The 22999-nt window shown below is 38.1% G+C and overlaps 1 protein-coding gene across 1 annotated transcript; it reads right to left on the minus strand.

The window, feature by feature from the left end:
- Window positions 1-8041: 8041 nt before the first annotated feature.
- Window positions 8042-11043, minus strand: LOC100891654 (centrocin 1-like). The gene is made up of 4 exons (XM_003729694.3): window positions 11002-11043; window positions 9600-9742; window positions 8941-9093; window positions 8042-8149 (listed from the first exon to the last, which is right to left on the minus strand). The coding sequence occupies exons 2-4, from the start codon at window positions 9691-9693 to the stop codon at window positions 8049-8051; spliced, it is 348 nt and encodes a 115-aa protein (XP_003729742.1). The 5' UTR covers window positions 9694-9742; window positions 11002-11043; the 3' UTR covers window positions 8042-8048.
- Window positions 11044-22999: the final 11956 nt, after the last annotated feature.

Below are 22999 nucleotides of genomic sequence, written 5' to 3' on the forward strand. Positions count from 1 at the left end.
ACAATAATGGCAACAGTCATCCAACTACGATGGAAAACGCCATAAAAACCATAAAAGATGCTTCCTGCTGGATTTAGCCAAACGTACACTGTGAAGAAATTGTCCACGGTTATTGGGAAGGATCTGTTTACCTTTGATCCCCATTTACAACAGCTTTACAGCTTTCAGAGGGTTGGTGAATGAGGAGTTGAGGACCAAAGCAACTTTGCATATGGAAATTATGTATTGAAAGATTTATTACCCTTTTAAGTAACCTTGTCTGGAAAGATTCACCCTTTGTTGATTTAAACCCCTCAAAAAAAGTTTGATTGCTTATATCTATCTTGCCATAGCATAACTATCGCTGTGTATATCACAATAAGAAAGAGTGTTTGTTCCTCTCTAAAATGATACCCTTTTTCGTATGATTTTTGTTCACCTATGGAATGTGCAGTACATCAAAATAAAGGGCAAGTCAAAAGTGAAAAGTTGCAAAATGCACTGCTCTTGTTCGGCTGTGCAATCTTCTTTCTTCGAAGAGTAAAGGGCTGCTGTGTTTTCAGATGATCTTCCACTTCACGAAAAACAATCATGCGTCATAACTTAGACAAAATTAATGATCATGAGCATATGCAAACAAACATGCAATACACTACAATTCACATGAATTTATCTCGGCAAAAAAGAAAGCAGGGGAAGGCTGCAACATCTTTTTGGAGAACTTCAGCTTTGAGTACTCTTATGGCCCGGGCCTTTTCAACATTAGTTAACCTAGGCACGATGCCTTGGAAAGTTTATGACCATACAAGTAGTACTGAATCGTGCCTGAAATGTCACCATAGTGAATGAATTTTATTTGGAGATTTTTTTGAACGCGACATTCAAGGATGACCAGTTGGGAACAATAGCCCACAGTAATTTACAAACAATTACACTATCTTATTTCAAAGAAAGGAAAGTTCTTTGCTTACAATTCCACTACTAACCAGTGCATTTGCAATTTTTCCTTTTGATACAGCCCCCTTATTCTAATGTTCTTATTCTAATACACTCTCATCCTCAATACACTCTCATCCTCAGCATTATCATACACACTCATCCTCAGCATTATCATACACTCTCATCCTCAGCATTATCTTATATATATATATATATACATATATATATATATATATATATATCTCGCTTTGTCTCTCGTTCTCTCTCCCTCTCTCCCTTTCTCTCTTTCTCTCCCTCTCTGTCTGTCTCTATCTCACACTTTTCCTCGGTCTCCCGTGCTGTCTGCACTATTATCCTCCCTACCTCTCTTCTATATTTCCCTCTAGCCCTATGATGATTGTGGAATAGAATGTTAAGCGAATTTTATGAATTGTATTAATTTGTATATATATATATGTGTACACTGATTTTTTAATTCATTCACTGCGTGATATGTCTTAATACGTTTTATGTTTGTCAGTGGCGTAATGAGCAAAAACGTTTGGGGGGGGCTGACAAAAAAATCCAAATCACCCCCACTCTAACATGCAGTCCCTGCTGAACGTTTCTCGAAATTGGGTCTAGTGGCAAAGCCCGGCGGGGGTCAAGGGGCGGAGCCCCTAAGCTCAAGGGTTCAGTGGCGGATCCAGGAATTTCTTACGGGGGGGGGGGGGGCACAAAATGGCGAGGGTTGAAATGTAAAACGATGAAGCGACAGAACGAGGCTTTAACGGCGAGGGAGTGGAGTGACCAAGCAGGGGGTGGGTCTGGGAGGGGTTCTGGCCCCCTCCCAGAGTAAGAAGCGTTTGCAATTTTAAAACCAAATTAGACGTATTTTCAGGCACTTCCTGGCAGGGGTGTCGCTAGACCTTTTTTAGTGGGGGGGGGGGGGTGTAGAGGCCACCGATTACCGACAAAACTAGCCACCAATTACCGACAAAATTAAATGTTCAATATCTACAAATAACCCTATAAACCCGGGGCCGAAGCTAAAAAAAAATTTCATATGGACTATCTATAGTACTTGCATATGCGCGAAATGGTCATTTTCCTCGAAGACATAAATATACGTATTATTTCTTCAATTTAGTCAGCATCATAGCTATATATTTTAATGCAGGCGCGGAGCTAGGATCTTATTTTAGGGAGGGGCGGTAGTGAGCAAGAGAATCACTTAAAAGCGCGCTCATTAGGGGGTGTGGGTGATGGGCCTCCTGCGCGAATCGCGGAAGCTTAGACGTTTCCTCTAATTATAAGGAAAGAAGACGATTAATTGTACCGTTTTCGACTAGTAATCCTTGGCTGAATGAAGTTCCCCCACCCCCTCCCCATCCCCCACCCCCCTCTTTCACGTTTCATTAAATTATGAGAAAAAGCAGACGATTCGGTGTACTGTTCTCGACTCTTAATCCTTATCTAAATGAAGCTTCCCCCTCCCGCGCGAAGCGCGGAAGTTTTGACGTTTCATTAAAATTATTAGAGAAAGAAGACGATTCGTCGTACCGTTTTCGACTCTTAATAAGCCCTATTCTTCTGTATTCAGTTTCCCCCCTCTCGCGCAAAGTGCGAAAGCTTTGACGTTTCCTCATATCATTAGAGAAAGAACACGATTCGTTGTACCGTTTTCGACTCTAAATAAGCCCTATTAATTTTGTCTGAACTCAGTTTTCCCTCTCGCGCGAAGCGCGGAAGCTTTGACGTTTCCTTAAATTATTAGAGAAAGAAGACGATTCGTTGTACCGTTCTCGACTCGACTAAATGAAGTTTCCCTTCCGCGCGAAGCACGGAATTTTTGGCGTTTTATCACAATATATAGAAAGGAAGACGGTTCGTCGTACCGTTGTTGACTCTTAAACCTTGTTTGAAATTAGTTTTCCCGAAAATTTTAAACCTCTGATTTCTTTAGCTGATATTATAGAAAAGTGAAACTTCGAGAAAAAACAAGTATTGTAGTTGTAGTCACTCTCGAAGTCGTCACAGCGGATAAGAAGACACAGTTCGTAGGGAAAAAAACTTGTCGGCCGACCGACAATATACATCTCACCGACTTCAAACTTCTGCATTGATATAGTACACGAGGATCGATCAAGAATACCGACACAGCTGACCAAACACAGCAACATATTTACCCGTTTCTTTCTTGCTCCCTCGACGAGACGACTCCCCCAACAACTCCCTTCTCTCTTTTTACTCCCGCTCCTCCTCTCTCAGACTCTTACCTCCCTTCTCTCTCCTCTCTTTCATCTCCCGTTTCGTTTGTTTCCCTTTCACTCTTTTTTCTTCTTTTTTTCTTTCTTTTCCTTTCTTTCCTCTCCTCCCTCTTTTTCTTTTTTCTCTTTCTTTCTTCTCTTTTCTTTTTTTCCTTTCTTTTCCTTTCTTTCTTTTCTTTTCCTTTTTTTTTCTTCTTTCTTTCCCCTTTCCCTCTCTTTTTTTCCCTCTTTTTTTTTCCCCTCTCTTTTTTTCCCTCCCCCTTTTCTCTTTTTTCCGACGGCAGCGCAATTTTACCGACAATATCCTGACAGGTGGGGGGGGGGGGGTGTCGCACCCCTCACCCCCCCCCCTTGGCGACGCCCCTGCTTCCTGGAGTAATATAATATGACGTAAAAATTGCTTTCTCCTACCCCTTCCAAGAGTAGGGATCTTTTGCAATTTGAGAACCACATTTGGCGCATTAATGTCCACCGGCACTTCCTGGAAAAAAAGAGGCCTTCTTGAATTCAGACAAGATTAAGATTAGAGACCGGTACAACGAATCGTCTTCTTTCTTTAATAATTTAATGAAACGGCAAAGCTTCCGCGCTTTGCGCGAGAGGGGATTCGTTAGAAGTTAGAGAAAAGTGATCTGACACGTCGTGAGACGTTGTATAGATTATGCTTTGATGCCGGTACTTGACTGTAGTACTTGCAAAAATTATCTCGAGTGTATAAACTGTGTCGTTATCGGGGGCGCGGCTAGATCTTTTTCAGTGGGGGAGGGGGGAAGGTGTAGAGGCCACCGATTACCGACAAAACGAGCCACCAATTACCAACAAATATAAAAATGCCAATGTCCAAATGCCTACAATTTTAACCCCATAAACCCGGGGCCAGGAACTAATTAATTTTTTCAGTCCCCCCCCCCCCCCTCCCGCGCGAAGCGCGGAAGCTTTGACACTTCATTATATTATTAGAGATAGAAGACGATCCGTTGTACCGTTCTTCGCCCCTCCTGCGCAAAGCGTGGAAGCTATGACGTTTCATTTAATAATTAGAGAAAGAAGACGATTCATTGTTCCAACCCCGACTCTTAATTCTTGTCTGAATTCAGTTCTCCCCCCCCTCCCGCGCGAAGCGCATAAGCTTTGACGTTTCAATAAATTATTACTCTTAATCCTTGTCTGAATTCATTTTCGTCCATCCTGCGCGAAGCGCTGAAGCTTTCACGTTTCATTTAATTATTAGAGCAAGAAGACGATCCGTTGTACCGGTCTCGACTCTTAATCCTTGTCTGAAATCAGTCCCCCTCCCGCGCGAAATGCGGAAACTTTGTCTTTCAATAAATTATTACTCTTAACCCTTGTCTGAATTCATTTTCGCCCATCCTGCGCGAAGCGCGGAAGCTATCACGTTTCATTAAATTTATAGAGAAAGAAGACGATTCATTTTATCGTGTATTTGTCTGAATTCAGTTTTCCCCCTCCCACGCGAAGCGCGGAAGCTTTGTCGTTTTATTTAATTATTACTCTTAATCCTTGTCTGAAATCATTTTCGCGTTTCATCGAAACCGTTCTCGACTCTTAATCCTAGTCTGAATTCAATTCCCCCCCCCCCTCCCGTGCAAAGCGCGGAAGACGATTCGTTGTACCGTTAGTACTCTTAATCTTGTCTGAATTCAATTTCCCCCACTATATGTGCAGTGTTACATGATGTAAGTATGGAACGCTCGTTCGCAAATCTGTGCACGCTCAGCCCGAGTGGTAGGTAGCATGTTATCTCCCGGCAGTGCTTTGCACAAAGCTTCTGGAAAGGATTTTTTTTACCAGTGTTACTGTTGGTGGCCACTATAAGGCCCTTAGTGACAATAAAAACATAAGCTCTTCCTGGCTTTTTTGGGGAATGGGTCAGTTTGCAAGAATTAATGGAAAAACTGGCATTTTGTTGAAAATCATGTGATATCACGAACATATACATCACTTGTGAAAAAAAGTCGTGGTTCAATTTTATTTGGGGGGGGGGGGGCTGAAGCCCCCCCCAAGCACCCCCACCAGTACGCCAGTGATGTTTGTATAAATATTTATGTTTTTACAATGTACAAAGTTCTGCAATTCAACCATCTGGCTGCAAATGAATTTTTAATAAAACCATTACCATTACCATTACCATTACCATCAATGTACTGCCATTCCATGGCTACAAAATCATAACAAATATGACATCATTTAAAAAATGAATATCGGTAATCACACTCTCTATTGATACTAAACAAAGTGATGATCATGCCTGGCGTGCGCATGTAATCCAGCTAACAGTGGAAGTTACAAACTGATTCAGATGAGGACGCAGGTTCGAAACTGAGTCACGTCTTTCGGATGGTGACGTTTAAATGTCGGTCCCCAGACGTAAATAATCGTATCTGATTGATACACGTCTGTAAAAACCCAATACACACACACATTGAGTTTCCAAACGTTTATGAGGGGTTTATATCATGCTGAGATGTCCCAATGCTATACAGGTTTTAACAAGGTATTATTTGAATGAACTTCATCTAGCTTCTTTTATGTAGTTAAATTTGGCCAAATTGCTACCCCTAATATTCATCCATATGCTTACTTTAAAATGGTTATCACCAGTAGAACACAAGGCACAAAAAGATCCATTTACCTATTTAAATACAAGTTTTCAAGACAATATGTTGTTGAATGTGTAGTTTAGATATCCATGATGAGGATTAAGGCAACAAAATATTCATATTATATTACCCTCGTAGTCGGTTAACATTTGCTTATTATCTTGGCCATCCCATTTGTAGGTCCAGATACATGTATTTTGTCCATCATAGCTGTGGATTTCAGTATGCCAATACAAGAAAATGGCTTCAGTTTTTCAAATATTTTGGGATAAGACCCCTAAGACCCAGGGGGCCTAGGTGCTCCCATGCCCATTCATAGACTCCAATATAAGACAGTTTACCAAAAACCCACAATTCCCAAAGCCATGAGCAGAGCCTAGACCTGTCGGTTTCTTGCTGTGTCAAACTAAGTACAGAGCGTATTGTAGTCTCATTTTGCAGATACTTTTACACTCAACAACTGAGTAATGTGTGTGCCTCTCACACACACACACACACACACGCACACAATCCATTACTCCCCTTCTTGTTATCCTTTTCCTCTCTGCTCCCCTATCTCTTCTCTCCATCTTAAATTCTCCTCAATTACATATTTTTGATTCTCCCCTGTTACTGCATCTCTCGCTCTCTCTCTCTCTCTCTCTCTCTCTCTCTCTCTCTCTCTTTCATTCTTTCCCTTTCTGCCCTTAGTTGTCTCTTCTGTTATCACTCCTCTTTCTCTTTTTGTCCGCTTTCCTTGCCTCCCTCCGCCCCCCCCCCCCCCCCCCCCCCTCTGCTCTCCCGTGCTCCCCTTTCTTCTCTTTCTCTCTTCAGTCTTCTATTCAACCTTTTCACTTTGTTTTATTTTTGCCTCTTTCACTTTTTCTTATCACAGTGTTGATTTTCGTATTTTCCCTGTATGCCAACATAATCATACACTACTGATTTTATAGCATATAACAAATACCCCAAATAAACCACTAGGTTTGTTTTGCAAGTTCATATGATTTTATTATCAGCATCATTACTAATACTATTAGGTATTCCCCTTATACCATGCTTACAGTGTCTTGTTGTTGGTACTTTTCTTTAGGAAAAAGAAGCAAAACAGTATTATGCTAGATGTTAAGGGTGGTGTACAGTTAACCCTGCACATATTCGAAAGATGTATAATGAATAAAAACATGGAAGAATCAGAAAATATGTGTTATTAATGAAAACCACTCACAATCATTTCATTTTAGAGGGAAAACAAGGTTTAACGATTTAAACAACACAGGAGTGATAAAGAAGATTCATTGTGTCTTGAGAAAGAATCGACATGAAGTGTCCCAGAAGTTTTGTCACGGTCCCTTCCTTTGTGAGAAATAAAAAAAAGGCAATATCATTTGTTTGAAACATATTGAGGAAAATGTGGAGAAAAGGGAATCAGAGAAAGACGGGAGAACGGAGGAGAAAGGGAGACAGAGAAAAGAAGAGAGAGAGGGGAAGAAAGGGAGACATAAACAAGGGAAGAGAGAGTAGGAGAAATGAAGACGAAGAAAGGGGAGTGAGAGAAAGGGGTAGAAAGATAAAGAGAGAGGGGGAGAAAGGGATACCATAGAAAGAATGGGAAAGGGAGAGGGGCACAGTGAGAAGAAAGAAGCATATATAATATGTAATAGACCTCTACATGTATATTGTATTTCTTATTAGAAGAAAAAAATCTTAATGACTCCATATTTATCACTATATTGATCAATTGATACTGCTGGAACATCTAAATTGAGAGAACTATCTTTTTTAATGTCAGAGTAAGAACTTAAGTATGATCATGTTCACAGTCTTGTATAAGCCCACAATATTGTATTATCAAACATTGCTTACTTGAGACTTGACAGGTATTTAAATTGTTAAAGCAAAATGTATGTAAAAGGTTTATAAGTGGTGGATCGTTTACTCGCCTTTGTTTTGATTCGCTCCCTTGCCACCACCCTCTCCCTCCCCTACATTTAAAAAAAACTGTTTTAAAAAGGTGATTGAGTCTAATTTCAAAATTTGATGATTATCAAGCAGCTCCATACTGTGAGTGGACAATCATTGGTTGAACATCTGCTCGATCTACTATCATATTGTTTCATGTTATTATTGTTCCAAAATACGTACTGAGTCCCTCCCCTTGGTGCTCAAAGGGGGAGGGAGGGGGCGGGGAGCCATTTTTGAAGGCAAAAAAAAATAGTGCTCGCCAGTATAATAATATTGTTTCATGTTAATATTGTTTTTTTAAAAATACGTACCGAGTCTAACGGCCAAGGGCATGTGCACCAGCGCAGATCGCTCGAAGATCCTCTTCGCTGAGATCCTCTTCTTTCATCTCTGGGATTACAGCCAGAATTTTAGCACCTAAGATGAACATGGAATGTGAAAATATGATGAAACGAGGAGTCTGAACCCCTGACTAACTTTTGATTATAAGTTGCCCAAACATTGTGGAGCGGTGTGTGCAGCGCTTTGTAGCCACAGGGAAAAGGCGCTATATCAAATATATTTTGGATTGGATTAGCACATGTGCGCTTTTTTAAAAATAATGTGCCTGTCAGGAATATAATTATGTAGGCTATATGTACTCCCCAGAGAGTGGAACATGTACTCTAATACGTGCGGAGTAGCAATTGAACCCTTCGAACGGGACAATACTGTGATATTCATAATGTAATGAGCTAAGAACCGGGGCTAAGAACCACAATTTTAAGCATTCTACATACATGTATGTGAAAATTATCTTTAACCAAAAATTTCCTTGTTTCCGTTCAATGAGTCCAGTGTTTCAAAATATTGGAATTGTTGGATTATAATACACATCAAACATTAACCAAACGTTTGAATTATTTCAAGTTATAGTAACGATGATGAAAAATTGATAGTATCGTCGACGTTCATTATTGGTGATGATGATAATGATGATGATAATAATGCTATACTATTGATTTTTATTTACTACCATGGGTGTCGATACGTAACTGATACCTATTCATCAGGGGGGGATGATCTATTCATTCATCCCCCTCTGATGAATAGGTATTACGTAAGGATCGACACCCATGCTTACTACATATTATTATCATCATCATCATTGCTATTACTACCATTATTATTCTCTCTTTTTTCATTATTATATTTCTGTGGCTACTTACGAGCTTCTTCTGGAGAATAACTAAGCCCCTTGCATACACCCTGATCAGCGCGGAGGACTCCAGTGAATAAACTACCAAATTTGTCACCTAACCAGCTCTGCAAGGGTACAGCATCAGGAGATGCAGCCTCCTCCGATAGCATCAGATTCAGCACTGGTTGCCATAGAAACGAGATGTAATGAAAATAAAGCAAAAGCCCCCCCCCCCCCCGGGGGGGGGGGTGACAGTCAAATACATATCGCTGAGATGAAATTTGGCTGACTGTCGAGTATAGAAAGAATGGACATTTTAATTTATACAAAATATTTGAATGATTTAAGGAGGGAGAAGTTTGGTAAAAAACTTGTACATCAAAGAAGCAATCGATAATTTGTAAGAATCATTACACATTCAATGTTGAAAAACGGCGGAATAAAGGTAAAGAAGGGGCTAGATAATGAGCGTTGGCACAAATTCGAAATGCTCTTTTTTAAGACGATGTATTCGCCTTGTTCTAGTGGTAAGTTGTATCATGGGTCGAAAGACAAGATCATGTGTTGACGAATTGTCTTAATTTCACAGTTCTTCTGACAATAGCTTGGGGATTTTCTGACATACTTCTTAAGGGGGCGGTCAAAACTTTTCAAGCATTGAGGTCCCTGGCTGACTTATATACTTACAAGTGTCCAATGCATCTTGTTCTTCAAAATGCTTGGCGCACACCGTACTGGTTGCCACAATAGCACAGAGCACAAGAGCTACTTTGATCATCATCTTGACTAGTTTAGCTTGGGAAGCAGCCTGCAATATGTGAAAGGCTATTCTGTTTGGTTTAGCAAAAGAAGAACAAAGGAAACGAGAATTGGGAGTTCTATTTTGCTGGTTTCATGTTACTATGCTGAATTCCTCGAAAATGTTCGTCCTTATTATACTGCTAGAATATAGAAAGAATTGAATAGAATAGCATTTTTCTATTTTCAAAATCAGAAACACCGTCGGTGTTTCCCCCTAAAATGTAAAACGCTTAAGAAATCACGTTTTGAATGGTGAAACGCAAATTTTGCATAAATTTAATTTATAATAATTTTAAAAAAGAGCCTATCCCGTTAGTACTCTCGGTATATTGGAAATACATGCCAATCTACAGATTTTTCAACTGACATGTGTATCAAACTTTTAAAAGAAGTTTGTCATTTCAACAAATCAGTGTAATTATATTCAACACGATTTTCTGAAGATTCGCTTTCACGTGTTATCACATGATCTGAAGGTATTTCATTTCTATGTTGAATTTTCCATAATACAAATTTATTTAGGCCTATATTTAACGAATACAATCAATCAATCAATTTCACCTCATGGTTGCTTTTCATCCCTCGCTTTGATAACTCGTAGACTAATTAAGCTTTGGGTTACCAATGCCCGGATTAAATGCGTTAAAATCATTTTCAGTACATTGCTATAATTTCTGAATGATGTGAATGAGGTAAGCTTGTTATCATTATGAACCTATAAGTTTGGACAGGGGCGGCGCAAATTTATTATTTGCCCTGGGTGCCATACAAAAGAAACTCACGCCGCTGACTTTTAATAGAGACAGATAGATGGGTGATGATAACGGTGTATACGATTGCAAAGACCTTCGCAAAATAAAACTGAAAAGCGATTTCAATAGACTTTTCCAACACCTATTAAAATGTGCAAACACAACAACGATGCGTTACGTAATCCGGACTTGATTTGACTCATCCACAGGACCGCATCACCTCTACATGATTGATATCTTCATACACTGATACACGATTGTAGTCCGAAGACTAATAATATCATCATTATAATATGTAATAGGAAACATAACAAATCAAGGGTAAAGAAAACATCAAAGTTTTTAATTACAAGTTATTAAACCTATAAGGCAGGTTGTAGAATATATGCATTGTATTGGTGAATAATAAAGAACAAGTAATATGCCATTTGAACGAAGCAAGATTTAGAAGTGGGCCAAAAAACAGATTATTGAAAATCAGTTTTGAACTGAAGTTCTGAAATTAATAGTCTGCAAAGTAGAAAACAGATGCTTACCAATCTGGTGAGAGAGTTCTGAAGGCAGCTTGTTGCGGGCGAGAGCAGCTCATGAATTGACGACTCGAACCGATTGGCTTTCCTTTTATGGAATTATTCCTCGCCACTTTCCTCATCTGCGCCTCTTTGATCAGTTTTGTTCGTGTAATGATTGATAGGACCTCTGGGGTTGGCCAGATGTTTTGATAATTGATAACTTTATTTTGATTTTAGAGACTTTGTATTCAATGAGAAAAGGAAATAAAGATATATGGGCGGATCATTGGAAAGTAGAATTAATCAATCTATCTGTTGTTCAACTATATACTTCTTTATTAGGCTATAGATACACACGAACATAGAAGTCATCAAGATCGGTTACATGTCTTTTCCCCCCAAAGATTCATATTTCCAAAGGTGAATATTTGCCAAGGTCAGTTAGTCCAAAAGCTTATCAATCTGAAGGTTTCTTATTCCAAATTATTGTTATTCAAAAGGTTTGTAGTTCCAAAAATTAAAAAGGGGTTCATGATTCCGTGTGAGCCAAAAAAAAGTTTACACCTAGAAAATTGCTAATTATTTTAAAAATCATATATGAACAGTAATTTATTATACATCTTATGAAAGAGTGTTTTATCCCAAATCATTTGGTTTCATTTTTGTGTGGTATGTGTTCACGCTTGGATCAACAGAAGGAATTGTTTGCGAGAGTGCAAAAATCGACTTGCGCCAAAGTGATGCATACAGTATGTATTATGTTAGGGTTAGCAGAGTGAGAGAATGAATTGAATGTATCAAATGAAATGCATTGCATATTCTTTTTGCAAAGGGCAAAGTCACACACACCCACACACACGCGCACAAATGTTCGTTGATATTTGATTTTCGATATTTGATATGTGTGGCATGATTAATTTTGTTAGGGATGCTATTTGGATCTGCAAAGACCGACTTAATACCCAGATCCCAATTGTTTTATTCAAACATCACATAAGCAACTTTGGCGCAAGTCGATTTTTGCACTCTCGCAAACAATGCCTCCTGTTCATCCAAGCGTGAATACATACCCACGAAATTGGTTCCAAATGATTTGGGATAAAACACTCATGTATAAGATATATAATAATTTACTGTTCTTAGACGATTTTTAAAACAATTGGCAATTTTCTAGGTGTAAACTTTTTTTTGACTCACACTGTACATGCAAAAGGCATCAAATGTAATAATAGATTTTTAGTCAAGACAATAACATTGGACAAATAAAAGGGCGGCAGAGCGTATTTTGTCAAAGTGGGGGGAGTGGCACCATGAACAAATGACATTATTTGGAAGAAAAAAGGCACCTTCAAAGGGTAACATCAAAGCGAAATATTTAAATATCCTAGAGCGTAATTAATACATTATCAGGGATGATTTTCAAAATTTACTCTACTTGGTCAAAGATATTGCTTCAGTACCATACTATACTGATGTGTGTGATGGTCTAAATATTCCCTTGCGAGTGGCTATAAAGCAAGCGACGAAACACTGTAAGGTTTTTTGAGGTCACATTACGAACGATTACTTTTCGTTATTATACGAACCTATCCAGATGGGGGTTTTAAGCACAATTTCATAATGAAATAATAAATAAGACCTTCAATGTGCTTCTTAATGAGATAAACTTTAAAGTAAGCGAACATAGCGAGCGAGTTTTGGAGGACATTTGTAGGGGAAAATACTCTTAGTCGCTTTAAATTAGGGGAAAATGTTAGGGAGGCTATGAGAAGTGTATTGTTTCTGGGAAGATGAGGGATAATAACAACGTCTTGTCATATAACACGTATCGTAATTATGTCTCAGTCTTTTTAACATGAATGACATTTGGTAATGGAAATGCATTTGAGTTGAGTTTGAAAAATCAAACGTGCATGGTCTCAAACTTTATATTTTTGAACAAAGGTCAATTGATTACCTTGGCTTACGCAAGGGACGTTTTATAGCTTTAAAAAAGGAACACGGTTGTTTTTCTGAAAAGGGGCACACTTTGTTCTTATGAAATTTGGGACATTGTGCCCCCTGCCCTTCTCCCGGCTCCACTACCTTTCTTGTAGTAGAAGAAAAAAAATCCAGTTATTACACAAAGCTGCTCCGATTCTTTGGATATACCTTATACCTTGAAGGCCACACCTCGCCATCGTGGTGATGAAACTAGAAGGTGCAATCATTGGCTCAGTAGGGTTCGAAACCAGGTCGATGCGCTAGTGCCCTTTGATAAGGCATTAGTCCTTACTACCAAGTCCCTCGGAGATGATGACTTTAAAGCCATCGCCCCCTTGTCACGTTAAAACCAACCAACCAACTAGATATGGGACTTTAGATGATCGCATAAGGGCACAATTTTTAAGCGGCAGTGGGAAATGTGGGTAAAACAAATGATGGGCACTCATATCAAAAGCCAATCACATCAAAAGTAACAAGGAAACTAATCAGATGTGAAAAGTGGCATTTATTAGAAGGGGAAAGGGGCACTATCGTAAGGGAATAGGTCATTTCTCATACCTAAAAGAGGCACTCACCAGAGATGGAAAGGGGCCCTTCTTTGATGGTAAAATGCACTTATTACAAATGAAAAGGGGCACTTGTCAAAGTAAAGGAGAGAACTTATCAGGTCTGGATCGGGGTACTTATCATAGTTGAAAAGACGACATTTATAAGAAAGGGGAAGGGACACTTTTTACAAAAAGAAAAGGGGTACTTATCGAAGAGAAAGGGTCAGTTATTGAAAAAGAAGATGGGCGCGTGTTAAAGTAAGATATACACTTTTCAGAGGTAACTTTTCAGGGGCACTTATAAGAAGGGAAAAGGAACATAGATTTAAGAGAAAAAGGGGCACTTGCCAAAGTAAAAGGGGCATTGTTTAGATTAAAATATCAAATTAATAATGTATACACTTATGACCTCGACAAAATAATGACTATTATTTTTGTTTAAGTTCTCCATTAACAGCGGCGCCAGTCATCCATCATCACACAACCTGCATACGATATTTCCTACGACTTGGCCTCACAAAATGATGAATGCCTATGCGTGCGAAAGTCCTCCCGTCCGGGCCTCCCTTTACAGCGGCGCCAGCCATCCATCAACAAACAACCCGCATTAGATCTTTCCTCCGACTTGGCCAGACAAAACGATCAATGCCTTTGCGTGCAACTTTGAGAATATATCCGGCTTCACAAACGGGTAGACTCGAATTGGGTTCCAAACTTTTCCGCACTCGGATTTCATCAAAGCAATCCATTATTTAATAGAATACTGCAATGGGTCCTTTTAATATTTATCTATGTTGGTTATAGCCTATCTTTATATTGTTCATTTCAAGCTTCATAAGCAGAAGACAGCTTTTATTTTTAGGTAATGGAATGTATTATGTTTGTAATAGTTTTTATATATTATTTCATTTATTTATGCAGTTCTGAGTATATAATAAAAATTAAAATACATTGAAAGATAATTTATATGAAGAAATATAAAACTATTTTACACAGAACTAGGCCCTGTTTATTTTTGTAATGAATTGTTATTGTAATATTATTCCAACTTCAGGTTGAGACCATTGTTCAGAATTACACACAAGAAAGTTGGTTGGTGAATGTTGGGTAAATTTTCCTGAATATTTTAGACAGTAATCTTATAATTTGAATTGCGGCCTCAAGATTTTCATGGTACTCTATACAAGCACAAATGTCTTGCCGCTTTCTATCAAAATTGAATTTCCCCATGTACTGTATTTTCGTAAATTTATAAATTGATGATAATTGTTTTTCCAAATCTTTTTAATTGTAGGTCTGAATTTTTAGTAATAAGTCTGATATATTATAAGTGTAGATACAAAAACTGGGTGCCTTGTGTATCTTTAAGTTTGAGGATTAAAACAATCCAGCATAATCTACTTCTATTATGTATAACATCTTTTATACCATATATATATTTTAGTGTAACTGATATAAATATTTGTTATAATTTAAATACCTCTGATTGTAATACTGCCAAGTATAACAAATTACGTAATTTTCGTCCCCGCCCGCACCAATTTTTGGTGGCGCTTCAATATTTTTGTTATTTCTTATTTTTCAAAAATTCCTTATTTGTTTTTGTTTTTAAATAGAAATCATAGTTATACTGGAAGTCAGCGTTGCATCAGGGCATTTAAAAGAATCAAACTTGTATTTGTCAGATATAGAAATGTGTGCTTGTAAAATGTGAGTGTGCAGCAGTAAGTAGTTTTTACACCTTGTTTTTTTAGAAGAAAAAAAAACGGCTGTGGGCTTATATTACAAATGCTTTGGTGCTACTTTATTTATCTAATTTGTATGTATTTTTTGTTATTAAAAAAAAGGGAAACATCCTACATACAGTTCTATGAGCAGTAATTACAAAAACTAACAGATGCATTTTAAACTCGCTTTAATATGAAGAAAGTATTTTTAATTTAACTCAGGTTTGCTTGATACTACATCAAACAAATGTGATTGACCAGTATATGGCTACATACCGCTAAAATGATCTTATTTCAAAGAAAGGAAAGTTTTTTTGCATACAATTCCACTATTAACCAGTGCAGTTTGCAACTATTCATTTTGATACTGCCCCCTTATTCTAATGTACTGCTATTCCATGGCTACAATATGACATCATTTACAAAATGAATAAACACACTTTCTATTGATACTAAACAAAGTGATAATCATTGAGTTTCCACTTTTATGAGGGCTTTATATCATGCTGATGTCCCAATGCTATAAAGATTTTAACAAGGTATTATTTGAATAAACTTCATCTAGCTTCATTTATGTAGTTAAATTTGGCCAAATTGTTACCCCTAATATTCAACCATATGCTTACTTTAAAATGGTTATTACCACTAGAACACAAGGCACAAAAAGATCCATTTACCTATTTTAATACAAGTTTTCAAGACAATATGTTGTTGAATGTGTAGTCTGGATATCCATGATGTGTGATTAGGGTTAAGGAAATAAAATATTGTGCATTATCTTGGCCCTCCCATTTGTAGGTCCGGATACATGCATTTTGTCCATTATAGCTGTGGATTTCAGGACGCCATTACACGAAAATGGTTTCAGTTTTTGATTTGTTTTAGGATCACACCCCTAAGACCATGTAGTAGGTCCATGCTAATACCCTAGGGGCCTAGTTGCTCCTCTGCTCCTCCATAGTATGCAAGCATATACTCTGATATAACACTTTACCACAAATCTACAATTCCTAAAGCCTTGAGCAGAGCCTAGACCTGTCAGTTTCTTGCTGTGTCAAACCATGGACCTATTACGGATGGACATTCATCGTTTTCTTAACGAATTCATTGTGATTGTCTCCGTCAATGTCGTCTTATAACCTTCCGGACATGTTTTTTCACTTTGATCTCATAATGGACACCGCCAAAAAGCCGGGACAGAATCAAGATAGTGATTTTACACATGTTAATCTACATGCGCAGAAGATAATAACTCGCTTAAATCATGGAAAATCGATGTGCAGTTCTGGTTTATAATCGGAAATTGTTGTTCTGTGTACTATATTTTATTTGAAAAACATGTTGATAACCAGATAGAGGTTATATTTGGATTGGTTGTGATTTAAAATCCCGTTTCCCCCAATTTCCTAATAATATTCCAGAGTTGCAACGCACAGGGCTTATAAAGATCATGGCCTTCTATTTATTTTATAGTAAGGTCATGGGTGTGTGCGAAAGTGTATAAATCAGTAATAATACATTTCATATCACCAAAATCGTCTGCTTTTCAACTTTGCTGCTCCCCATTGGGGATGTTTTTTTTTGGTTTTATTTAAGACACACTCTTACAGAGCACGCCATCCGAACAACACCCAAGAGAGTGAAACTGCTCCTTTGTCAATGACCGAAAATGCTTACACAGTCGTTATTGTTAAAACAGCTAAATGTTCTCATTAAGATGCACATAATCAGAAGGCGGTGACTATCATTGGATCAGAAAAAGAATCACGTTGAATGTCCATCCGTAATAGGTCCATGGTCAAACTTAAGTACAGAGGGTATTGTAGTCTCATTTTGCAGATACTTTGATACAGACCAACTGAGTAATGTGTGCGCCTCACAAACACACACGCACACGCGTGCGCACGCACCCACACTCTCTGCTCCCCTCTCTCTTCTCTCCGTCTTAAATGCTCCTCAATTGCATAGTTATTGCTTATCCCCTGCCACTGCATCTCTCGCTCTCTCTCGCTATCTCTCTCTTTCATTCTTTCCCTTTCTGTCTTTAGTAGTATATTCTGTTATCACTCCTCTTTCTCTCTTTTTTCCGCTTTCCTTGCCTCACTCCCTCTCTCGCTCTCTCTATCTCTCTCTATCTCTCACACACACTTTCTCTTTCTTTCGCGCTCTTCTCCCTGCTCTCCCATGTCCCCTCTCTTCTCTCTCTCTATCTTTATTCTTATATTCAACCTTTTCACTGTGTTTTATTTTTGCCTCTCTCACTTTTTCTTATCGAAGTGTTGTTTTTCGTATTTTCCCTATATGCCAACATTATTCTATTAATCATACACTACTGGCTTTATAGCATATAACACAATACCCAAAACAAACACGCTTGGTAGGTTTGTCATGTTCATGTGATTTTATTATCGGCATTATTTCTAATACTATTAGTTATTCCCATAATACCATGCTTACAATGTCTTATTGTTTCGTAGGGCGAAAAAAGAGCAAAACTGGGAGAAGATTTTTAACTTGAAGCTTATGCTAAAAAGATGTATATTATTATGCTAGATTTTAAGAATGGTTATACTTGTAACCCTACATTATTTGTATACACCTTGGAAAGATCTATAATGAATGGATACATGGAAGTGAAGGCAAAATATGTATTAATAATGAAAACCACTCACCATCATTTCATTTTAGAGGATTAACAAGGTTAAAGGGTTTAAACAGTACAGGAGGGATAAAGAAGATTCTAATTATATTAGGATGTTGCAAAAACACGATGGAAGGTGATAATTTCTTGCTTTTATTTCATTGTTTCTTCAGGAAGAATGAACATCAAGTGTCCCGGATGTTGCCTCATGGTCCCTTCCTATGTGAGAAATAAAAGAAGACAATATATTTTGTTTGAAAAATAATGAGGAAATTGTGGAAAAAAGGGAGTCAGAGATAGACGGGAGAGGTGAGAGAGAGAGAAAGAGAGAGAGAGAGGGGGAGACAGAGAGAAAGTGGGAGAAAAGCACCTTTAGCACCTGGGGAGGGGCCCGTCTCCAAATAAAAGTAAAATTAACATGTTTTTACTCCCTGGATCCGCCACTGGCTCATGTCCACAGTCTCGTATAGGCCCATAATATTATAGTCTTAAACATTGCTTACTTGAGACTTGACAGGTATCTAAATTGTTAAAGTTGATACTCTAAGCAAATAAATGTCCCTTAATTTGTTACCTACGTCAAGTATATGTTATTTTTAAGTTTTTCAATTACTTAGTATATCACAAAAAAATTCTGTCTACTCGAAATCCTCAATTGAAATGTCGAAAATATCCGCCTCTCTTTGCATAGAAAATTAGTCACGGCGCTGGTCTATTATTTATGACCTCACGTCCGGGAAAGAGTATATTCACGTACCCGGATGTTCCATAGCAAACATGTGCAGAGTGATACGATTTTCTGCATATTTTTGTTTCAAAGGCTGAAAAGTCTAATAAATTATAATTCTATGTACAATTCTTTACCTTCCTCTAGTACTTCATAGTATTAATGTCAATTCCCCTTTTAAAAATTATGACATATACATGCCAACGATGTGCTATTAGTCGATATTTTCACCATGTAATTTTTGTTTTGGTGTTGAAATCGGCCCAGGCACGGAGTGAACAGTAGCTGTCTATCCATGCACAGTTCATTACCATACACTACAGCGATCTCCCGATGGTTTCTTCTTCCTTTTTCCCCATGTCTTTCGCCTTCCTTGGCCCTGAAGATCCTTCATCTACCAATTCTGACACCGGTAGTCAGGAGCAAGTCTTTGTTAGTTGTTTTTCTTAGCTGGCAACGTCGCTTTCATTCTCTTGCAATTGCCGATAAACATATAACTAGCGCACGTACGTTCCATCACAAGCAAGCAGCGCCTAGAGCAGCGGCTTGGTCTTACCTCCCGATTCTGCTCGCTTCACGAACGTTCATGCAAGAGCCGCGTCACTCGCCAAAATATTATAGAGGAAGCGCGCTTGCATGATCTCGTTCAAGTTTGATATTTTACAACATAAAATGTTTAACTGGTACTGTATCCTTTTTTGAGGCAGTCACACACATCTATGATAAGTACTATCATAGTTCTAGACCTATTCGTTTTACAAAACTGCTCCTGTACCTTATCTGATGACAATATAATGCATCCGCCTATTCATACGTGCACGATTTAACTTTAATTCCTAAGCTGTAAACTCGTCTTAAATCTCTACCAAATAGGTGAATATGAGGATATAAAAACAAATCAGCGACTGGAAAATGTTGCTTCGTTATTCTTCATTCAAATGAAAACAGAAAATCCATCAAATATACTCCTTAACAACAACAAATCTAAGCTCTGACAGGATATCATTTACGTAGGGATATCACTGCCATTCACTCTTACTTAGCCCACGACTCCCGTTCGTGACGTCACGGATAGAGGCCCGACTCTACGTGCACTTCCGGGTTTCAGACTTAGATATTTTGGTAGAGTTTACTCGAATAAATTCATTATTCTAAACTTGTTTTGTCGGGTGGACACCATTTGGTGTTATTATGGGGGTTAAAAGCTTTCTATTTATGTAATTATCTCAGTATTTGGGATTGTCTTAGAGTATCAGCTTTAAAGCAAAATACATGTAAAAGGTTTGTAAGTGGTGGATTGTTTTAATACTCATTTAGAGTTTTGATCTGCCCGCTTGCCACTACCTCCCCCCCCCCCCTCTCCTACATAAAAAAAAAATGATAAAAAGTGATTGAGTCTAATTTGAAATTTGATGATTAAAATGCAACTCTGTATATATATACTGTGAGTGGAAAATCATTGGTTGAACACATGCACTACAATTATATTGTTATTGTTATTGTACAAATATACGTACCGAGTCTAACGGCCATGGTGGTGGTGATGGTAGTGACCTGCGCAGATCAATCGAAGATACTCTTCGCTGAGATCCTCTTCTTTCATCTCTGGGATCGCAGCCAGAATTTTAGCACCTAAAGATAAACATAAAATTTGAAAGTTTAATGAAACTAGGACACTTTTTTTTTAAAAGGAAAAAGACAAAAAACATACTGCAAAAATGATCTTTTTTCGGAGAAAAAATTAGAATAAAATATAAAAGCTGGCGGCCATCATGGACGTCTTGGGGAAATGTGCCGGGCGGCTATTTTGAGAAGAAAAAGGGACTCCTTCCTTTTTTCCAAAAATGCAGTACGCCAAACATTTTGTTGTTGTTGTTGTTTTTTTTGTTGGGGGGGGGGGGGAGGGGCTTAAAACACTTAATGGAGATTCGAAGGTTGTGGGTGTAATACTCGACAAGGCACTAACCATATGTCCCTATAAGCTATAAGCAAGGCATTTTAATTCATTGTTTCTCCCCACCTACGATTTGAATGGTATACGCGGTAGGATGCGAGCGTTAAATTAATTTGGATGGATTATTAGGCAGGACTCGACACTAACAGGCACCGGCACACATGGGTATCAATAATATAAGTCTGAACCCATGGAATAGCACATGTGCGCTTACAAAATTGTGCCTGTCAGGAATATATGTTATACTATATGTACTCCCCGGGGAGTGTGGACAAATATTACGTGCCGAGTAGCAATGGAATCCAGCGAACGGGATAATACTGTGTTAATCGCATGCAAACACGTACGCAATTTTTCTGTTAGTGTAAAAAAAAATATATTAAACAAAAACAAATCCTTACCGCCCTAATTACCCCGCTCCCTTACCCTTCTTACCCCCTTAACCCCTTACCCCCCATTTTAAAATTTCGGGGGGGGGCAAAAAAAAATATTAGTGTGGCTACTTACGAGCTTCTTCTGGAGAATGAGCAAACCCCTTGCATACGTTCCGTGCAACTTGGAGGCCCCGGTGCAATCCATAATGGTGTATGAAATGATGATAATGATGATGTATGTGTTTGAACCACCTCTGCAAGGCTACGGCGTCATCAGGAGATGCAGCCTCCTCCGAGAGCATCATATTCAGCACTGCATGGTTGCCATAGAAACGAGATGTAATGAAAACAAAGAAAAAAACCATGGGTGAGCTTTCAAATATATATCGATGTACATACGCGCTATTAAAACAAGTTTTGGCTAGTTAAGGCGAGTGACGCATTTAGGGTGTCAAATAAATAGGAAAAAAATGAGAGGGAAACAAGGAAAGTTTGTTGAGTTTTTAAAAATGCATTTAGAGTACCCGTGCCTGGAAAACACATTATATTCTTACCGCCCCCCTCCCCTCGAGTAAAACAGGGTCGTACGACATATTATGTGTTAACGAAGTGTCTTAATTTTACAGCTTTTCTGACAATAGCTTAGGGATTTTCTGACAGACTTCTTAAGGGGGCGGTCAAAACTTTTCAAGCATTGAGGTCCCTGGCTGACTTATATACTTACAAGTGTCCAATGCATCTTGCTCCTCAAAATCCTTGGCGCACACCATACTGGTTGCCACAATAGCACAGAGAACAACAGCTAGTTTCATCATCATCTTGACTAGTTTAACTTGGGAAGCAGCCTGCAATATGTGAAATGCTATTCTGTTAGGTTTTTTAAAAAGAAGAGCAAAACAAACGAGAATTGGGAGTTATCCCCAATGTTCTGGTACCGTATTTCTGTGCTAAATTCCTCGAAAATGTTCGTCCTTATTATATTGCTAGAATATAGAAAGAATTGAATAGAATAGCATTTTTCTATTTTCAGACTCAGAAACACCGTCGGTTGGAATTTTTCCCCAAATAATTTTAAACGCTTAAGAAATCGCGTTTTGAAGGGTGAAAATGAAAATTTTGCATAGATTTAATTTACATTAAAATAGAAACTATCCCGTTAGGACTCTCTCTATTGGAAATACAGAAAAACAGAATGTGCCAATCTACAGATTTTTCAAAAATTGACATGAGTATTGAACTTCAGAAAGTTGTCAACAAATCAGTGTAATTCTTTTCATATCCCAACACGTTATCACATGAAGGTATTTCCTTTCTATTTTGTATGTTCCATAATGCAAATTTACTCAAGCCTAAACAATAAATTAACGAATTACCTCGCGTGGATAACTCATAGACTAATAAAGGTTTTGGGTTACCAATTCCCGGATTTTCAATACATTCTATAATTTCTGAACGATATTGATGAGAACTAAGCTTGTTAGCTCATAAGTTCGATCAGAGGCGGCGCAAATGTATTATTTGCCCAGGGTGCCATAAAAAAGTGACCTTAGAGATAGATAGATGGGTGATGATAACAGTATATACGATTCAAATACCTTCGCAAAATCAAATTGAAAAGCGATTTCAATAGACTTGTCCAACACCTATTAAAATGTGCGAACATAACAACGATGCGTTACGTAATCCAGACTTGATTTGACTCATCCACATGACCGCATCACCTCTACATGATTGATATCTTCATACACTGATACACGATTGTAGTCCGAAGACATAACAAACATAACAAATCTAGCGTAAACGTACATCAAAGTTATGAATTTAAAATTAAATACACCAATAAGGCAGATTGTAATATATATGCATTGTATTGGTGAATAATAAAGAAACAAGTAATATGCCATTTGAATGAAGCAAGATTTAAAAATGGGTCCCCATAAAAATATTATCGAAAAATCGCTTATAAAGTAAAGTTCTTTAAATATAGTGTGCAAAGTAGGAAACAGATGCTTACCAATCTGGTGAGATAGTTCTGAAGGCAGCTTGTTGCGGGTGAGATCAGCTC

The sequence above is a fragment of the Strongylocentrotus purpuratus genome, unplaced genomic scaffold (genome assembly GCF_000002235.5).
Source record: "Strongylocentrotus purpuratus isolate Spur 01 unplaced genomic scaffold, Spur_5.0 spur5_scaffold_12, whole genome shotgun sequence".
Classification (NCBI taxonomy): domain Eukaryota; kingdom Metazoa; phylum Echinodermata; class Echinoidea; order Camarodonta; family Strongylocentrotidae; genus Strongylocentrotus; species Strongylocentrotus purpuratus.

Excerpts from the sequence above, each read along its gene's own strand:
- LOC100891654 (XM_003729694.3), bottom strand. The coding sequence starts at position 9,693 with ATGATGATCAAAGTAGCTCTTGTGCTCTGTGCTATTGTGGCAACCAGT. Across the intron at positions 9,094-9,599 it reads ACAAGATGCATTGGACACTT|TGCTGAATCTGATGCTATCG; the intron begins GTAAGTATATAA and ends TATGGCAACCAG. Across the intron at positions 8,150-8,940 it reads TTATTCTCCAGAAGAAGCTC|GTGCTAAAATTCTGGCTGTA; the intron begins GTAAGTAGCCAC and ends TGTTCATCTTAG.